We start from the raw sequence: 19,835 nt of genomic DNA, 5'->3' as shown, positions 1-19,835 counted from the left end.
CTTTTGCCAAGCTGTCGTTGACATGTGGCTTTTTCTTCCACGCTGGATCTCTCCATGTCTATCTCCGAGTGATGCCTACTGAGACGCTGTAGACACCAGTCAGTTACTCAGCTTCGATTGAGTAGTACTACTACTCTAATGATAAGGGGTGGAGTGTTGTAGAGGCATGGCAATATGGTTCTCACCATGTGCTCCATCTTGGCGATCCCCCTCCCGCCCAAAAGATAAATGCAAAAATACGAGCAGCAGCCCATCGTTGGGGGCAGAGACTCCTCGCGGGTTCCTCGCGGGCTCCTCTCAGGCTCCTCTCGGGGTCCTCTTCCCGGCGCGGCTCGCACGAGATTGTCTGATGGTGGATTCACTTTCGCATGGCCTCATGCTTCTTACATGGGAGTCAAGCCATGGCAGGGCCCGAGACGGCCGAAAGAGGACATGAATCCGCCATGCCGGGAGCGGACTAGCGCCGCGCCGCCAGCGGACCTGAATGGACGAATCGGGAAAGCGCCCCAGTTGGTAGGTGGGCCCTGCGTCACGGACGGCGAAAAGGTACCTTGTCTGGCGTTGAGAATTTCTCAGGATGAGACAGCCACAGCTTAGCAGATTGCTAGCAGTTACAGGTCTGACATGGCGCTGTAGTTTCAAGAGAGCTGCGTTCAGCTGCATTGCAGCGCATGTGAAGCAGCGGTACCCGGAAGGATTCGCCGGGCGGGTCTTCTCTTCAGCTTCCACGAGGTTACAGCATTGTATTCTACCTGTATGCAGGTACCCTACTAGAACGAAGCCACGCCTACAAAAACGGGCACCACATGGCAAACACAGAACCCAGTCTAGCGAGATAAGAGAAGATAATAAAAGTCCGCTCGTACGAATGAATAAATAAATAAATAAATAAACAACAACCTGGAAAGGAGGAAGGGCTCCAAAGACATGGGGGAGGCCGTGTGTGGTATGGCATGGCTGATTTATCCGGGACAGGGAGCCCTTCGGTCAGACTGAGAGCCAGCGCAAGCTAATCTCTACGATCGTCACCATTTGGGACGCTTACGGCAGCTGTCAACGGAAGTGGTGTTGTGCAATTGCTGGATGCAGATTGTCATCGGGCCGGCTGTGCTTCGATTGGCCAGATCCTTTACGATGTCGATGCGACGTTGACGAGAGAGCTGCGCATACAAAGGTACACGTAAGCAGCAGTTTACCGATCAAATGTTTCTGGGGAAAGTTTACCAGTGTGCTGGGAAATACGACGTTGGACGTACCGTTTGCTAGTATCTCCCGGCGGAGATAGCGGCATTTGTTGTTGGTTTCCATCGCCGTTCGTCTATATTGCAGATTGGGTAGAACTGATGTGTGTCGTTGGTCGCTACAACATCTCTTGCAGTACTCTATCTTGACGACATCCATCAAATGTTACTCGTATATCTCAGCTGGAGCCAACATCTGCTCCCGTCCCCGTCAAAGCTATCGGTACCTAGCTCGTGCCGATCAGCAATTGAAAACGGCCAAGATCTGCGCAGATGGGCAATTGATATCCGACAAAGATCTTACGCGTATGTGCACCTCCAAAATATCGATACACAATCTTGAAATCAATTGCCAGATCATCGTGGTAATATACGAAGTATATGTGGTAGAAGCCTTTGCCCGCAAGAAGTGGCTCTTTCGGCTCCTGTGGCTGCGAGTTATTGTCGAGCCATCGCCTTAGTTCTCCGCCGGCGGCGTCAGTCCCTTCGATAAAAGCTTGCGGGCGGGAGGGCCGCTACGATCTCCCGCAGATCAATCGGATCGTGACGTTCTCGAGTCAGTTGATTGAGAAAGCTTAAAAAAAAAAAAAAAAAAGAAGCAAACCGTAATTGAACGATGCAGCACCAAACCTTGAATCACGACACTCGTTGAGCTTTTCGCCGTGGATGGAGCGGAATACCGCTGCAGATGCTGGCTTGGGCATTTCAGGCCTCTGTTGAAGGATTCTTCCCGCGTACACTCCATGCTAAATGCCTGCGTGCAAGGTTCTGTACCTTACCTGGGGGCACGGAAATACTGCAGTGGTAAGCACCGGCCAACAGCCCAGGTACCTCAAGGTACCTCTGGGAGCCGCTAGGCGTCCCTAGCGCCTCTGCTAAACGACAGCGCCTTACTAAGGCTCAGGCGGTCCAGGGTATCCCGGACGGCTCGCTTTCAATGCAAGCGCAAAAGAGGCGAACGACATGTCGTCAATCGAAACCCTGCTTCGACGACGTCTCTTAGTGCCTGCGCCCAGCTTTTTGCCGGTGTCTGGATTGGGCAAGTTGGCCGTACTTGTAAGCACCAGAGACAGGCCGTCGCCTGCTTTTGGCTTCGCTGTGGCCATGACTAACAACGCTCGGAGAAGGGACAAGCACGAGGGGCAGGCCGGTAGATGGCCGAGGGGAGAAGAGCGAAGCCTCTCTCTCAGTCGATCTGCTCGGTGGTTCAACGGCTCAGGCTAGTGGAGGACAGAAGAACCGAGACGGAGAAGATTTTGAGCGCTTGTCAGGTTATCTGATGGTGCAAGATTCCTCAAGATGCGTGTCATGCATGGATCCAACGCTGATCCCTCTGACCAAACACATGTTCGATCGGCGCTTCAGGGACAAGACAAGATGGATATAAGTTCCCATGGACGCCTCGAGTTCGTCGATCGCTTTCATCTACCGCTCTGCCACCTCGACGGTCTTTCAATCCTCGTCTAGCTGTGCGACCACACAGTGGCACATACTCCACGGAAACACTCAACCGCGAGGCTCTCCATTCTCGGCTCCCGCGTCCTTTTCAACTCCGAGTGTCGGCTTCTGTATTATGCTAGTTCCCATGGCGAGGAAAAGGAACCAGAGCTACTTACAGACGCCAAACTCTTATCAAGGGCCTCCAGTCCATTAAATGCCCCCCGTGGCGCTGCGTCCGCGGTGCAAAGTCCAGCTGTGCCGTGAGAGCCGTCTTTGTCCCTGTCCCAGAATGCTGGCCCTGACGGGTTTGCCGGCTCTGCCGTGGGGAATGAACCTAGCCATGGATGCTGTTAATGAATTGGCAGTGGGTGAGTAATGGGGTCGGTTAAATCCCCAATCCACTTCCGTCGCATGTTCTTTTTTATTTCTTGCAATGCCTGGATAAGCGCGCTTCCAAGTGGCTGGCCGCGCATAAGCAGGCATAAATATTAAATATTAACCTTGTGAAGAAAAGAAAAATGGAAAGAAACCCTAAAATAGCATGGAGACGCTTCATCCAGGTGAGATTTACGTCATGCTGCCATTTCACATGTCCTTGATAGCTGTCATGAGCGCACAAGGTGTTCATCTCAAACACCACGGTGGTCGCCTTTGGCTGAGAGGAATGAGAATATAACCATTCACTCACCTCTCATCTCTCTTTCCTCTTTCCTCTCTGCCCCTCTCCCTTTTTCTCTCCTCACCGCGAGTTGCCATTACGTTCCGCGGCTTGCATTAATAGCTAGTCAGGAGAGATTACTTAACGAGGAGCTAGAAAGCAATAGTTTGCCTCTTTCATTTCATCATTCCTCAGCTTTCACCTACAGCTGGTAGGATGATTTCCTCTTTCATGGCCGCAAGTTGAAGCTTTCAAGAGGAAAAGTGACGGGTCCAGCGCCGTCAAAGCCCCAGAAAAGCCCCCGTCAGCTCTTGATCCATTGGACTGCATAGCCTACGGGAGGAGGCGAGAAGGTCACTCAACTGATGCCAAGACGCTAGAAGGCGTCGAAGAGCAGTCTGCTGAATGGGATACGGAGGGTTAGCCTTCTCAGCTCCTGCGGTGAGGACGGTAAACTCGGCCGGGACACGGCGTAGGACACGAGTTGATTGGACAAGGTCGGTGTACCAGTTTCTGGGGTGTTAACAACAACCTCATCCTTCCGTACGGAGCAAAGAGAGAACAATTGATTAACCGAGAAAAAACGTGGCACGCAGGAATGGGGCTTCGTCTATTAGCCCATTAACGAGGCTGGGTTTGGATATGATATCAGTATTCGTTCGTACTAGAAGCAGCAGGGCCTATGGCTAGCACGGAGCCGTTGCTTCGCTGAACGAGCCGCAACGGGCAAGGCGGACAGCAGCGGTTGGAAAACGTGGCCATGGTAATACGGCACGAGATGGGACTCGATATTTCCGGGCCATGGAGGTGGATAAGGTCTAATGCCTGGCTGCGAATTGAGTTGCCCGTCGACATATATACAAGTACGGAGCAGAGTTGGCGAGTAAAAGGGAATGGCAGCGACAATCCGGGTACAGATGTTACAGACTAGTAGGAGGAGATGCTGCAGTGCTCCCAGGGTTCATGCGCTCCAGTTCCAGCATGGGAACAGAGCTCTCGAATCATTGCTGCTGCTGTTGGTTCGTCGCCTGCAGCTGGTTTTACGTTATAGAGGTTGTCTGCCCCGTTGCCGGGACGGAGCATTATATTGTCCAAAGTTGCATCGACATGCCGTCTGCACCGCAAACTGTTCCCTCCGCCTGCACCAGCCAAGCCCCCAAGCAGCGAATCAAGGACCAACAGCGTCTCGTGCCGACGGAGGGGCACGCAATAGGAAAATTAACCGCAGGTATCGGGTCGGGGTGCTGCAGGTACCGCCCCAGGTACCGCCCCCCGTACCTCGATGGTACCGCGCACTAAGATTGCGGTGGCTGCAATTCGGCTGGCGCTGCCGCGGAGAAGGGGGGGGATGGATGCTTAGTAGTTGCTAGCCATGTCGAGGTAATTAAATGCAGACAACCTGAGCCGCTAATATTGCTGCTTCTCCATATTCGTAGCCCGTTTTTTGCTGTTGGTAAGAATTAATGGAGATTGCTGGGCAGACCAGTCCGTCGCCCGTTTGCTTTTGTTGGCCGCCGTGCTGCGCGCAGCATTACAAAGACGAGCAGCTGGTGGTTCGCTGAAGGGTACTTGGCGAGTACCTTGGCCCGGCGGTGCTCGCTACCGTTGCGGTACCTGCGGGTGCCTCCAAGATTGATTGAATTCGTCAAGCCTCATCAAGCCTCGTCGAAGCCCTGTCCGATTCCACGAACCTTTCTCCGCTTGCCACGCGCAATCGCCAGCCCTCCCCTGGCTTTTGGAGCTGGCAATGGCTTGTTTTAAAGGCCTCTTGTCCCCCTCCCGTTTTGTTTCTTTTTCTGCATTGAGTCTGCGTCGAGAATAACTTCTCTCCCCAGGTCAAGAACCAACCTAGACTCTCTCTCTCTCTCTCTCTCTCTTTGCCCTCTCCTCAAGCCCATCATGAAGTTCTCTGCTCTGGCTTCTGGCCTCCTCTCGGCCGCCGGCCTGGCCTTTGCCCAGGAGGCTGCCACGGGCTCCATCTCCAAGGGCCCGTTCCCCTTGGACCTCAACGGCTCCAACTTCACGTATCCCTGGCCCGTCAACGTCTTCACCTTCACCAGCCAGCAGCAGAAGCTGCAGATGGCCTACATGGACATCAAGCCCACGTGCGCCCCCAACGGCGAGACGGCGGTGCTGCTCCACGGCAAGAACTTCTGCGGCCCTACCTGGAACTCCACCATCATCGCCCTCGCCGGCGCCGGATACCGCGTCATCGCGCCGGACCAGGTCGGCTGGTGCAAGAGCTCCAAGCCCGACAACTACCAGTTCAGCCTTAACCAGCTGGCCTGGAACACCCGCGGCCTCCTCAACACGCTGGGAATCGGCAACATCACCCTGATCGGCCACTCCGTCGGCGGCATGCTCAGCACCCGCTTCGTTCTGCAGTACCCAAACACCATCGACCGCCTGGTCCTGGTCGATCCCGTCGGCCTGGAGGACTACGTCGAGAAGGGCGTGCCCTACGTCTCCGTCGACGACGACATCGCCGCCGAGGCCGCCCAGACCTTTGCCGCCCTCAAGGCCTACGAGCAGCAGATCTACTACGTCGGCCAGTGGGACGACTCGTACACCATCTGGGTCACCATGCTCAACAACGTCTACTTCGGCTCCAAGCGCGCCCAGTTCCTCAAGAACCAGGGCCAGATCGTCGACATGGTGCTGACCTCGCCCCAAGCCCACTACTTTGGCGACATTGTCTCCAAGACGCTGCTCATCGTCGGTGACCAGGACAAGGTCGCCATCGGCGCCAACTGGTCTCCCCCCGAGGTCGCCGCCAAGCTCGGCCACTTCGACGTCCTGGGTCCTCAGGTCTGCGGCGAGATCCCCGACTGCACCCTGTACCAGTTCCCCACCCTGGGCCACGCTCCTCAGATCTCTGCTCCCTCCAACTTTACCAAGGTGGTCCTTGACTGGTTGAAGGAGTGAATTGGGGAGAATGAGTCCACGTTAGAGGTGCCCGGTTTAGCTACAATACAACGAAAGTTGGACTGAATAGAGGGAAACGGAGAGGACGTCTGTCATGGAACGAAAGCATTGTTTTTTGTCATGTATATATATCATTGCCTGATGGTTTACTGTTTTAGTTTTTGTTTTTTGCATAGTACACACCCTTTTAGGATCGAGCTGTGTATATCCAGGCGATTGACGAGATAAAGAGGCGCGGCCCACGTGGGCGATATGAATGCATATAATTTCTTTGAAAGCAAGCTAATTTTGGAATTGCATGTGCACGTGTTTGAGTCTTCTTATGTTCTTTTAGCAATAGATACTATTGTTACTATTGCTACTTTCTGCTACTGTAGCTATACTCCTCTAGTCGTTACTACTATAACTACATCCCTCTAGTATCTCCTACTATAGGTATTCTTTTCTAGTATTTGCTACTATAATTATATTCAACTAGGTAGTATTGGACACACACACAGGACGTTGAATAGCCGTTCAAGTGTTGCTCGTGAACCAAGCTCTTTGTAGTTCAACGTTGAACAGCCATACAAGCCAAACAACCACATACCCTACAACCAACTCCTTCAACGCCGTTCAACACCTTTGTTCACAACCTCCACCAACAAAACACACAACATATCAAAGCATACCCATACAAACACAGAAACAGAAACATAAATATAAATATACCAACACACGCAAAATAAAAAAAAAACTCACCATGAAAATCCTCCCCCGCCAAAACAAACCCAAACAATGTCCCTCCTCATCCATCTCACCCCCCTCCTCATCCTCATCCTCCTCTACCGCCTCTGCCCAGCCCACTTCCCCCCGTCAACAACAACTTCCAGGCTCTTCGTCCTCTACACGCTCATCTGCAACCTCCTCGCCCACCGCACCTCGCCCTGGCCCCTCGTACAGAACCTCGCGCTCCTCGTCCTCGCCCACGGCCTCCTCGCGGCGATTTACTTTTTGCACTACGTTGCTAAATTCGCACAGTCCGCGAAGCACGCGCTTTTACCAGTTTATGCAGAGCTTGCAGAGTCTGTGAGGTTTAGTGTGCGGAATCTAGCAGCTCATATTCATGCAACTCAGCTCGATGGGGTCTCCCGGGACAAGGATGAGAAGGAGGACAGTCTCACTGATGATGAGCTCGAGATGGATTCTAAGCCTGAGCCTTACAAGTCTTTAGAAACCTTGTCCGACATTTTTGACAGCCCGACTGTTTGTCCTCAGACCGAGGAAATATTACAGCCTCGACAAAGTTGGACATGCTCTGTGGTCGTCTTCATTCAAGCGCAACTCCTCCGTCTACAAGAGTTTGTGCAACTTTCCATACTCTACACACTTCACTTCTACAGCGTATGTTTACCGTACCTCGATATTATCATATCACTCTATGACGAAGCAAGCTTGACTTTATACATCACACGTATCCGCCTTACCCTCCTCATCAAGCGCAGTCTTGAACCATTCCGCCGGATCTTGTCAATGTTCATAGTCCTCGGCAACCTATACGGCCCCGCCATCGCCATTTTCGCCCTGCACTTCATCCTTTGGGCAATATTGCTGTCCTTTGGCGAGTTGTATGTTCTGTTTGTGTGCTTGTTATGCATATTTTGGATACTCTCCTGGTTGAGCTAGGCACAATGAAAATATGTAAAAAAGATAGATATATAGATAGCAGTAATGGTTAGACCAATTCTCATAATTTGATCCTATATCCTTGTGCTACGCCGGATTATGCCCTTTTCAACCCATACTCGTACATGTCCCAAATTTCTTGACCAGCAAAGAATAAGAAAACCCACCAAACAATTCCCAGCGCCATGCTCAGCAAGTCACGTCGCCAATCAGCTTGTAATCCTTCTCACCCACAGGCCAGTGACCTCAAACTCCGCATCCTTTTCCTGACGCTTGTAAGCCCTATGCAGCTTCAGGCCCAGGTCATACTCTTCGTGCTGAATCTCGGCCAGCTCCTGTCTCAGCCCCTCTACTTTTTGCTTCTCAACCTCCCTCTTTCGGAGCACCTCTGCGCTGGCCATCAGGTTATCTCGCGGCATCAGCTCCGTCATTTGTTGAATACTTTTGTTGATGTTGACTCTGCGGTGAGCCAGTGCTGAGAGAGCGGCATTTAGTTGCGCAATCCTGTCATCGGGTGCTGGTGCCAACTCCGGAGGCGCGGGTGGAAGCGGCTTGGCAGTAGACAGGATGGAGCTCCGGCCAGTGGACCCCGTGTTGCTGCCGGCTCGGGCGCGGCCCGGTTCACTCAGAGTTACTTCGCTCGACGTCGCCATCTGGTTATCGATTCCATATGGGCTGGACATGTATGCCCTCTGTTTAGGAATCGTTATAGGAGTATGGGCATTGTTCCGCTTCGCAAATGGACCTGGACGGCTCATCACCGGGGTAGTGACCGGTGCGTTTGCAGGCATCTGCTCCACAGCAGCCTGTGGAGGAGTCCCTGCGTTCGATGTAGCGTAAGTAGTGACACTGAAGCGTGATGGAGGTTGCATCCACGTTTCATCCGTATTGGCGCGTCTAAGGGGGGCTTCGTGGAGCCCGGTGACGGCTGCGGCCGAGGCTCTCCGAGGAGGAGGATTGATGTATGCTGGGCTTGAACTTGACAGGTTGGACGGCGCCGAAGGTTGGGCTTGGTGAGTTTGTGGCGGCTTCCTCTTGATGATCCTAGGCCCGGTAGGGGTCAAATCTGGGCCAGCAGGTGACTGTGACCGAGCTGATGGTATGGATAACGGAGCCGGGTAGTCATGATTAGGCGGCGTAGGAAGCGCATTACCACCATTGTTAGCATTGATATTCTGCGATGCAACCTTGGATGCTGGTGTTATGTTCAGTGGCTTTGGAGCCAGTGAGGACGGAAGCAGCTCGCGATCTGTGGCTGCTGGCTGGCGCGGAGGCGTTTCCAACTTGGTGCCAGACTGGATAGGTGGCAGGGGAGCTGATATGTTTCGAAGGCCATTTGGGGTGCGGCTTGCACGCTTGCTGCTCCTCCGTGGGATATGAATGGGCGGCGCCTCGCCTTGCCTTGGTCGATCGGCCAGATTCTCTGATGGCTCCGACTTGCCCTTGGTGAGAAAGCGAAATCGCTGTGCAACCGCCGAAGTGTCAGTTGGAACCTTTATGCGCATCTTGGTACTCCGCGGTATTGCGCCTTGCGGCATAGGGGCCGGCACGTCTTCGAGGCTTCTTGGGTTCTCGAAAGATGTATCGTACATGTTCGGAGCGGGTTGGTAGGCAGTGTATTGATGTGCGGGAGCGGGAACATGGCTCATTTGGCGCTGTGTCGTGAAGGACTGTGTGGGCTGCTGTCCTCTAAAAGGATACTCTCGAGAAAAGTCGGCATCATCGTCGTCTAGGGGAGAGACAGGCGCGCTGAGCAGGCAACCCTTTGTTAGTACTAGTACTAGTATTGAAACACGGTTGAAACCCAGATAGGCCCGAGTTCTTTGTTCGTTGTTCAATGGAAATAGATGAAATGGTGAACCGTTCAAAGCGCCACCATTGATACAAAGCACTTACTTGTTCTTGAAAGCGCCGATTTCCGGCGAGCTTGGAGGAGAGATTTGGTCGAGCGCTGGAAGGCGCCGCCTCGAATATGTCGAAGCCAGCTTGAAATTGGAGGTCGGGGACGAAGAGTATCCGTCTCCGTCGCTAGTAGAGGTGGATTCCGAATCGGTCACGATCTGAAGTTCGGGATATGGATATGCTGGTGCGCAATCCTTGGAGTCTTGTCGCACTCGCAATAATCGTCTAGGGTTCCTCGGTGGCGGCTCAAAGGCGATGCGCGACGATGCGTCTGCAAAATCAGCCGGATCGTCTGTTGGAAATCTGGAACTGGGGAAAGGATGTTCACGTCAGCCGCAAGCCGTTTGTTGGCTATTTCAAACAAATCAAATGGACTGAGCAACAGGCAGTGGGCAGTGCAGATAGCGCGAGCCGGCGGGTTGTAGTAGCAGCATCATGCGACCAACCAACGGTGATGGGGAAATAGCCCGATGCACGATGGGCCATGGCCTTGTTTTTTTGCCTTTGTTTCCTTGATTGACGCGCATTCGCCCAAGGCTGTGCCCTTGACCAACGAACCGGCATGTGCTCTCGGGCGAATGACGCAGCAAAACAAAGTGGCAACGCAGCACACAAGGTAGGATCAATAGGATAGGATGGAGATAGCATTGTGCATGACGCAGCCACGGCCAGACAAGCGAATTCCAGTCGTAACTCGGGAGATAGATGTACGTACATTCCAATTCCCGCGGTTGAAGGCTTATCGTGTACTATCTCTGGCCTCTCTGGCCTCTGCGGTTTCTGGTGTCCGTGATGATATCTCGAGTTGAAGCTGGAGACGGCGATGCCCAGAGCATTGGCAGGGCTGTACTCGTACAGATAAATCTCTGGCTTGTCTGTGCTGGGGCCGTCTTTAAGGTGCCGGCGAGAGGGCCGGTGCAGCCTGTCGAGACCCGCTGTGGCAGAGGTTCGGGCGCGGTCCCACATGGTGTCAATGGCTGATTGTTGGACTGGGCGCTGTATTTTTGGGTGCACGGCTTTTCCAGGGGATGCTAGCGGGGGGGAACCGCGGTGCTTTAGTGCCCGTGGGAGCTGCCACAGGCGCACTGGTTGCGGGCAGCTGGTGCTCGTTCGCAGCGGTTTGTGTCAGACAGGTCTCAGCTCCTGTTTAGCCGTGCATCCGTTCTCAACGTTGCAGGAATGCGAGACTGGCGCGATGATCGATTCGGCTGAGACTTGTGAGCACTGAGAACCCGGAGCCAGTAAACAGTTGAGATCAATCTGATTTGATATGGGGGGAGAAAAAAGACTGTGCGGATGGGATTGGATGATAGTTGAGAGGAAATTAAAGTTCGATGACGGGCAAGGTGCGTGTCAGACGCGATGCAGCTGAAATGAGGCTGCTCTTTACTTGACACAGAAAGAGGCTGCTAACATGAAGGCGGTACAGCTGACCTTCCTCTTCTCCCAGCAGATCGGCAGTCTTCTTTCAATGGATCAATGGATGGACCTTTCATTAGTTGACCTGGACACCTTTAGTATGGACACCTCAAGTTTATATGCCTGCCCGACTAAACTGCCGCCCGTCATCATTCATCACCAGACGGACAGACGCCTTGATCTGCAGCCTGTGGATGCACGAGAGTGGCATCCCTAGCGGCAGACCTTTGCCCACCAACCAATTGACGCGCCGACGGCAGCTCGAGGACCAGGGGGGACACTGTCACAGATGCGTTTCGGCGCCAATTGAGTGGCTGCTGGTAATACTAGAGACATTTACAGACACAGCCAAAGGGACACTGCATCGAATGTAACCACGAACGGCGCACAGAAGAAGGAACTGCGAATGCGAATGCGAGTGCTGGTGCAGATGAGATTGAAACGGCGACGCTGGACTGGACGGACTCGATGTGGGGGCTCCCTATTCTCTCGAATCCTTGAAGTTATTGGCACCTCCAATCGGATATCGCAAGCGGGCTGCTTAAGAAACATGAAACATCTCTCCGATAGACTACATATCCAAGGGGGGCCAACAGAACAGGCCATTGTCTGCTCTGGTCTTACGACGGCTGATATGAACCGAAGACCTTTGCTACTCTACGCACTCGAACAGATGAAGAGTATCCGAGTACCGAGTCGACCAGAGTGTGTTAATAGAGGTCTATGACTTGCATCGTCACCATTGAATTGATGCTTCTTGACATCATCTAATCTCAACACCGATTCAGAGTACTAGTTATCACGGCGTCATCTCCCCACTGTATGGGGCCTTGGAGCACAGATCGGTGCCCCGGAAGAAATCTTACTCGCCTCCATCTATTCTTAGTGCCATTTCCCATCTCGTCTTTTGAAAATGACGGCGTCTGTTTCATGCCCTAGTGCCTTACATCAGACGCAAGGGGTCCTGGTCGAAATCACGCATCGATTTTGAATGTTCGGTGTCGAGTTTCCAGAAGGAGAAGACAGATCCGATCGAACACTGGATGCTCCTATTGGTAGGTGCTGATACTAATAAGAAGGATAACGATCGAATCGGGAGTAACTCCCACCAATGAGAGAGATTTGATGACGGGTTGTCCATCTTCTATATACATGTATAGGTGTGTTGTTATGGCAATGGACAAACAATCTCATACTGTCCTCCATTTAGGATTACATGAGATTTTAACATGACACTAACATTGGCAGCAAGGTGACTTGTATACATGTAATTGCATATACCGTGTGCATATCAATCTTGGCTCGTACAAAACTACAGGTATTCCAAGCCTGTCTGTGACCAGGTGCGTATCCCGTCCGGCTCTTGCTGCCTACTTCCAATCCACCAAAACAGTGTCCCCTTCTTCAATGTGCGCTGCCTTCAAGCCGTATTCCCACACTTCCCTTCTCTTCGCCTCGTCTTTTGCCTCCTTTGCGACCAGCAGATCCGTCGCCGTGCCGTCCAGATGCAACACCTCGCCGCGGTGAGCCTCAATCTCGAAGCAAGCCCTGATGGCGTCCGCAGCGCTCTTCCACGGAGCCCTGAGGACGCCATTGGGCTTCACTCGCACGCTCACCTCGGTGATGACGGGCAGCACGAGCTTCATGACGACGAAGCTGATGAGAAAGCCAGCTCTGCGGGCAATGCCGGTGGGCATGCCGCCCGGGTCCAAGTCGATGACGGAGATGTTGCTCAGCTTGGGATCCTTGGCTATGCGGCTTGCCAATTCCTCGCTGTAAGAGCATGGTCAGTGGCGGACTACTCTTTGAAAACCCGAATGAAATAAAAGGGAGGGAAAGGATGCTTCTCACCACAACATTATGGCGCAGAGCTTGCTGGCCCCGTATCGGCGGAAACCCGAGTTGGTCGTTGGGTCTTCTTCTGGTCTGCTCCATTCACCTTTGGCAAGAGCTTCTACGCCTGGATACAGAGTTGGGTATCTGGGATCCTTGTATGCGGCCGTTACATCGTTGCGCTTGTCTTCTATGCTGTGGGGGGATTCAGCTTCGGGACTCCTTCGCTGTGCTCTTTTGATGATATGTTTTTATACTTACTTATGGGCCCAGCTGCCAATAAGGAGAATGCGGCCCTCTTGCGCATCCATGCTCTGGAGGAGGAGCAGCGACAAGAGCAGATTGGACAGAAAGTTGACTTGCCATGACATTTCGAAGCCATCTCTGCTCATGGCCTGGAATACCCCACGTCAATAACCAAGCGATGAAGCCAAACTGAGTACTGCAGGGTTGGCAGTATAAATGTACGAGAAGGTAAACTCACAATGCCCGCGTGGTCTTGATATCCGGCATTCAAGATCAGGGCCCGGATCCTAGGCAAATCGCCCTTGGCCACCTTGTCATTGATGTCCGTGGCCACTTTTCTGATATCCGCCAATGAACCAAGATCGACTGCCACCGTCTCATGCTTGTGATTTGCCGGGGCCCGAGACAGCGCCGCGTTGAGCTTCGTCGCCGTCGCGGCCTTTCGCACAGCATACACGCCGGTGTAGTTCGAGGCCAGCTCTGGAGTGCCGAGGATGTTCTGCACGATGGCGGAGCCAAGTCCGCCGTTGGCTCCCGTGACGATGATGGTCCCCTTTGACCCCATGTTTTCGGTCTTCTTCGCAGCTCTTTTGAAGCTGAACTTGCAAAGACTGTCCTCTTGCCAGAGGGATTTCTTCTTCTTCAGCCTTATTAATTGAAATAGGAGGGGGGGAAAGAAAAGGAATCCAGAATCACGACAGCCAGCTAAAAAGAGGAGCGCGGTAGCGGGCACCAAAGAGATTCATGCGGATCCGTTTCCGCCGGCGCAACTGTTGCAAGGCGGATGCATGTCCATGCACACCGAGAGGATATGCCAAATATAGCATGTTCAACCACGGCCAGATAAGCCCACCTCATCTAAGCGCACATACGATATGAGGTACGTGTTGTGGGTAGGACCCGGGCACGTCTTATATGGGCGGGTGAGGCTACTGGAAGAGGAAATATTCACGAAGTTTGGGGAGCGGAGCTTGAGCTTCAAACGTGCGCCAACTCCGTACACACCCTTTTGGCTTCATATAAATTGGTTTGCACTTTTCTGATATGGCGCTGCGGTCTACCATCTATTGCGATATCAATAGCGTCCCAATTTGCGGATATGAAATCATGGGTGTATCTATGTATCGAGCACATGTGGCCTGCAGGAATCACGCCGCAGTGGCGGATATTTTCCCGCTGGAATTATTTGCTCTCCACCGAAGCTAGCTAAGTTCGTTCTCACGATGTGTTTTACTTACGCAGCTAATTTGATGCCTTGCTCCTCATAAAGCTTGCCAATCGCGATTCACACAAGAAAACCCCAAGAAAACCCCGTCACAACAGCCCCAACGAGTAAGACTAGGCCGGGTGAGTTTCTGAGGCCAAGGCTCTTCTTCCCGCTCTTATCACGACCGCTATCGGCCTTGCCATCGCTTGCATGGCCATTATCTCCATGACCGGTGATGATACTTGGATCGTGCTCAATGGTAATGAAATCCGTAAGTCCGGACGGCTGGCAGATCGTCCCCGCCGCACATGGAATCACAGCGCTCCACATGCCGCTTGCACATCGCTGCCATGAAGTTGTCATGCAATTCCATTGACCCTCCGGAGAACATATCCCGCCCGTGAGCCGTACCGGCTGAGGTTCTGAGCGAGTGTCTAGATGAAACTCTAAAAGAGAATCTGGGTGAATATCTGAGAGAGAATCTGAACGGAGATCCGAACGAGGGCCTGCATGAAGATCTGAACGGAGATCTAAAAGAAAGTCTGAATGAGGCTCCGAACGAGACTCAGGGCGAGAATCAGGATGAACATCTAAAAGATCATCTGGATAAAGTTCTGAATGGAGGTCTGAATAAAGATCTGAGGGGAGATCTGGAATAGTATCTGCTGAATGGGGCTCCGAACGAGACTCTGAACGAACGTCTGGATGAATATCAGGATGAACATCGGGATGAACATCTAAAAGAGAATCTGGATGAGGTTCTGGATGGAGGTCAGAACCAGCATCTGAGCCGTTGTGCGAGCCGGTGCGAGATAACGTCTCCAGCGTAGGCTCGTCGCGCGTGAGCATCGGGGGAGCAGCTACGCGGGCCAAGAGTGCCCAGCCAGGAACCAACAGACCAGGGTCTTTCATTCTGACAGGAAGACTGTAATTGCTCGAGCTCGAGCTCGACGTGTAATCTTTGCAAGGTGTTGTTGAGAGTGAGTAAGTGAGTGAGCGACTGCAAGTTGCAGCATTCGGTATGCCCAAAAGCCCAGTGTTCTCCGGAGAGCTTGTCTTTTATCTTCCACTACTTGGAAAGCGATTCCGCCTATCAAGGTTTTAAAAAGCTTGCATAGAGATAAAGAAAGTTTTTACTTTTCTACAGCAAAAAAAGTCTGAATCGAGGCATCTCGAGCGAATCGGTGCCTTGTGGGGTCCGCTTTAGACGTGGATGTATTCTATTGGAGCGTTTGACAAGTCGCTGAATAGCTTCATGGTTTTGCCTCTGAATGGGTGAGACGGTGGCGACATGATGTGCCAGCAAAAAATATCGATTGTGATTGTGATGCACACTCTCCAGGAGGTGAATCATGGCTTAATTACCTAGTTTGAGCTGCCCAAATAGCCATACTATCATCAGATTGTAATGCAGTTCTCGCAATGAGACGATTGAAAAAAAAAAACTTGACTCGATCCCCTTTCCTCTCGCAACAAAGCCATCCATGATTCCATCCTCATACTTGTCTTGCCCAAGCCTTGGTGGCCTCCATCTTAATATCCTTCTCTTGGAGCTTCCTTAGCCGCGCCCTCCTCTTCACAAGCATGATTGTGACGATGAGAGCCGTAGCGAGAAGCATGCCTCCACCTAGACACGATGCCACCACTATAGTCTCCATGTTGACATCGACGCTGCTTGGGGGAAGAGAAGCCATCTTCCAAGACTCTGAGTCGGACCAAGAGGGAAGAGTTGTTGCTAGAGGGTAATGGAGGATGAAATCCATACAGCGGGTTGTCGAAGCTTGAATTGTCGCAGCCTTTCAGCTCTGTCTTGGGTAGTGTAAGGTCGTGGAAAGAATAGAGGATGTTCCTAGTTCAGCATGTTAGACACGAATAAGGATCGAGGTTCTAGTGAGACGTACAGATTGTGCGTGTGTTATTAAAACGCTCAACGCAAAGACTCTGTGAGAATACACCAACAAGATATAATTGAGTCGAGAAGTAGATGCAAGATGGACAGAAAGAAGGAAGAGAGAAAAAAGCTGTTGACCTACCTCGGTACTTAAAGCTTCGAGGGGAAATATGTTTGATTGAAATAATCGGATAGCCCAGAAGGATTCCCATTGTCCGCCCCGGGGCATCAGATTGTTGTCTTGTATCAGCTAAGGCGCTTAATATTGTCTTGCTCGGGCGGGTGCATGAGAATGCGTGCTCGTATGCAGCTGTCCGTGATCTAGAAGATGGAACAAACTTCAGTAGCGCCATGGCGGTTACACAATGCTGATTTCTCGCAACTTGAGGCTCATCATAAAAAATAGCATAATATTGGCAATCCAAAGCATAAAGACCATCGCTACATAACCATCTTTCACTCGTTGCTTAATCCCTGATCCATCCTCGCCCCCCTTTCTGTATCCGACCATCTCTTGAGTTATTCAACCATCTCATGAGTTACACGTTAAGCGGCAACACGACCCAGCTCTTGGTTTGCGTTGCAGCAGCCGGGAGAGAACCCCTGCCATCTCTCACGAAAAGTTTGCTTCCTCGCGGCAGTGAGGCTCTCCATGCAAACATCCGGATCCATTCGTCTTTGATAGCATTATCATTATTCAGTAAAGCAAAAAAAAAAAAAAAAAAAAAAAAAAAACGGAAAACAGTAAATGCAGATGCAAATGCAAAAAAAAGGCAAAAATATCCAGAAACTTAGATGCGATGCAGTCTATGCCCCTGAATATTCCGCTGTATCTTCTTGTACTCCTTGGTAGAAGCCGGATATGTTCCTCGAAGTTTCAATATGTACGATTGTATGTTAGAGACGAGTCTTGTCTCACTGGTTACCTGTTATGATTTTCATCTGAAACGATGTAGGGCTGTCCCGTTCCAGGCAGGGTACGTGGTGTGCCACTGGCCGTTATCATTTGTGCTGGTAGATGAAGGGGTATAGATGGTGGTAAAGGAAGAAGTAGTGCTCGACAGGACTGTTGTGGTCACCCAAGAGGAAGACGATGTTGTAGACGATGCCGTAGAGCTAGATTGCGATGTCGTGGAGCTGGACTGCGATGTCGTGGAGCTGGACTGCGATGTCGTGGAGCTTGACGGCAATGTCGTGGAGCTGGGCCGCGATATCGTAGAGTTGGTTGGCGGTGGAAGAGTTGGGATTGGGTATATTATTGGCGTGGTAGTCACACCAGATGCAGTTGTACTGGACGTGCTCGTCGTCTGAGACGCCGAGGAAGTGGTTCGATAAGAGCTGCTTTGCGGCGCCGAAGTCGACGACGTTGTTTTCAAGGTGCTTCGAGATAATGTAGTAACAGCCTTGGAAGTGGTAGCCTTCGAGGTAGAAGTTGTCTTCGAGGTCTTGCTCGTCACAGGCGGTCGGGTGGTGACTGTCGTCGACGCAGTGGTTTTGCTATGTTTGTGAGAGGTGGGAGAGGGGGTGACGAAGATCGTCTTGGTCACGTCTGCCGTGATGTCGACAATCGACACCGTCGTCGGTACCGTGCGGGTGATCGTAGAGGCCTTGGCCGTCTCGGTGACCGTCTTAGCAGGAGTTTTGGTCTCGACAACAGTCTCAATCACCGTGACGGTACCACCACCACCGCCTCCTCCGCCTCCTCCTCCCCCACCGCCCGGCGGATCTCCCTCTCCTGGCTCGAGCGGCACGACAGAGTATTTAGGTTTCTTGTGGTCGTTCACCGGTGACCCTCGGAGAACCAGCGCGGGCTGAGGGAGAGCAGCTGTTATGGATAGGCATGTAGAGAGAGCAAGGATCAGAGAGAGACCGCCACGCATCTTGAAGAAGCTTCTCTTCTCTCTTGGCTCTTCCAACGGCGTTATAAGGCAGGCATGCAGGGAGGCTGAAAGCGGCTAAGAGACGAGGAATGGGAATGCAGAGCAAAACGATGTAGCCGTACTCGTACTCGATCGCTTAGCGGTTTGCCTGGATGGAGGAATGTGATAGGAGGGGAGCGGAGAAGAGCAGCATCAGCATGTTGGGCGGCTGCCACTGTGGCCGAATCCTATAAGGCGCGGATGGAAATGCGATGGCTGGTGGCTGGGAATTCCGGAGGCTGGTCTCGGGACCGGGCCGCCAAATCGACAGCGCAAGGGGATCCAGAAGGTAAGCCGTGCAGTGGGGCAATGGAGAGTCGGGGATACAGCACGCGCTTGAGCACTATGAAGGCTGTGGCAGCGGGCTATTACAGGGGACCTTGTAGTGAGCGGCCCTCTATAAACTGATGGACGACGCTCATACGAGTCAATGCCTCTGTACTCGACATTTGACCACCACTTTGATCTGCATCTCTGCCTTGCTGTACGTATAAGCTTCAAATGCAGGTACATCCAGTACATGTTCTGGTATTTCGGGCATGAGGTGAACATGTCCACGGCAGTGAGAAGCAACGCGCACGTGACATTGCAGCATCTACGGAGTACTTCCAGGTCCTTTGATGGCTCTCGGCTGTGCTATTTCTGTCCCTGCGCACCCTCAGGGGATTATCAAAGCAACACTCGACACATCCATGCCATCATTTGTCCATCAAAGAAGAAACGACGTTTGAGATCATTTCCAAGCCACGGCTGTGGCGTTTACTTGTTCCAGCCATGTCGCTTGCGCAATGTGTGTGGCGGTGTCCCGGATGTCGAACGAAGCCCGCCACAGCGCTTAACAGAACACCCATGGAGGCTCGTTGTCCCTTGCATTGATTGATGACTGCATGGGCCTTGACCTGCAAAATCCCACAGTAAAGCGACCCACCGCGGACAAAGAAGCTTATAATCAAAATCCCCTCGCATCAAGTGTTGTCTGCAGTACGAGTACCAAAAAGGAGTTGAAGTGATGAATAGCAATTGGAAGTGCCGGACAGCAGCGATCAGTAAGCTGATGACGGTCCACCTGCCTGTTAGTGAAGTCGGACAAATTCTTGCAGCGGTGTTAATTGTGGAATCAAGTTTGACGCGGACTATACGGAGAATATAGCCCAGCACTATTACGGAGTACTTGCTGCTAGACGGACCCGTCTCGATGGATGCCGTATGGAATAAAGCAGGCGGACATGTCGAACAGTTCGGGATGATTTCAACTGATTTCAAACATGACATCAAACGCGCAATTACACGTACATCTTCTTGTCTGTCTTTGTGGCGGCGAGCAGGTGATTTGCAAGGCTCACAAGCTGCATGACGTCCCACGAACCGAAGACACAGCCACGACCCTCTCTTTCACGCCAATAAGGGCTAATGCCTCGCCAGGGATGAACTGTGGGCTCTACCTTATTTGCTTATTCTCACGCAAGGCAGATCGTGCGCGAACAAGCTC

At 52.2% G+C, this 19,835-nt stretch overlaps 6 protein-coding genes across 6 annotated transcripts; 2 read left to right on the top strand and 4 right to left on the bottom strand.

The window, feature by feature from the left end:
* Window positions 1–5,238: 5,238 nt before the first annotated feature.
* Window positions 5,239–6,264, top strand: Triagg1_365 (uncharacterized protein; the record flags this gene model as incomplete). Its single annotated transcript, XM_062898653.1, has 1 exon — window positions 5,239–6,264. One exon carries the CDS (start codon window positions 5,239–5,241, stop codon window positions 6,262–6,264), a length of 1,026 nt encoding a protein of 341 aa, XP_062760715.1.
* Window positions 6,265–7,041: 777 nt separating this feature from the next.
* On the top strand, window positions 7,042–7,948 carry Triagg1_364 (uncharacterized protein; the record flags this gene model as incomplete). The annotated part of the gene is made up of 2 exons (XM_062898642.1): window positions 7,042–7,871; window positions 7,930–7,948. 2 exons carry the CDS (start codon window positions 7,042–7,044, stop codon window positions 7,946–7,948), a joined length of 849 nt encoding a protein of 282 aa, XP_062760714.1.
* A 190-nt stretch (window positions 7,949–8,138) lies between these two features.
* Window positions 8,139–10,797, bottom strand: Triagg1_363 (uncharacterized protein; the record flags this gene model as incomplete). Its single annotated transcript, XM_062898631.1, has 3 exons — window positions 8,139–9,678; window positions 9,826–10,140; window positions 10,547–10,797. 3 exons carry the CDS (start codon window positions 10,795–10,797, stop codon window positions 8,139–8,141), a joined length of 2,106 nt encoding a protein of 701 aa, XP_062760713.1.
* Window positions 10,798–12,620: 1,823 nt separating this feature from the next.
* Window positions 12,621–13,894, bottom strand: Triagg1_362 (uncharacterized protein; the record flags this gene model as incomplete). Its single annotated transcript, XM_062898620.1, has 4 exons — window positions 12,621–13,023; window positions 13,102–13,278; window positions 13,345–13,478; window positions 13,568–13,894. 4 exons carry the CDS (start codon window positions 13,892–13,894, stop codon window positions 12,621–12,623), a joined length of 1,041 nt encoding a protein of 346 aa, XP_062760712.1.
* A 720-nt stretch (window positions 13,895–14,614) lies between these two features.
* Window positions 14,615–15,448, bottom strand: Triagg1_361 (uncharacterized protein; the record flags this gene model as incomplete). The annotated part of the gene is made up of 1 exon (XM_062898609.1): window positions 14,615–15,448. One exon carries the CDS (start codon window positions 15,446–15,448, stop codon window positions 14,615–14,617), a length of 834 nt encoding a protein of 277 aa, XP_062760711.1.
* Window positions 15,449–17,543: 2,095 nt separating this feature from the next.
* On the bottom strand, window positions 17,544–18,307 carry Triagg1_360 (uncharacterized protein; the record flags this gene model as incomplete). Its single annotated transcript, XM_062898598.1, has 2 exons — window positions 17,544–17,924; window positions 17,975–18,307. 2 exons carry the CDS (start codon window positions 18,305–18,307, stop codon window positions 17,544–17,546), a joined length of 714 nt encoding a protein of 237 aa, XP_062760710.1.
* Window positions 18,308–19,835: the final 1,528 nt, after the last annotated feature.

This window comes from Trichoderma aggressivum, assembly GCF_033847375.1.
Source record: "Trichoderma aggressivum f. europaeum strain CBS 100526 chromosome Unknown scaffold_001, whole genome shotgun sequence".
NCBI lineage: Eukaryota > Fungi > Ascomycota > Sordariomycetes > Hypocreales > Hypocreaceae > Trichoderma > Trichoderma aggressivum.
This window is presented reverse-complemented; position numbering and strand designations above follow the sequence as displayed.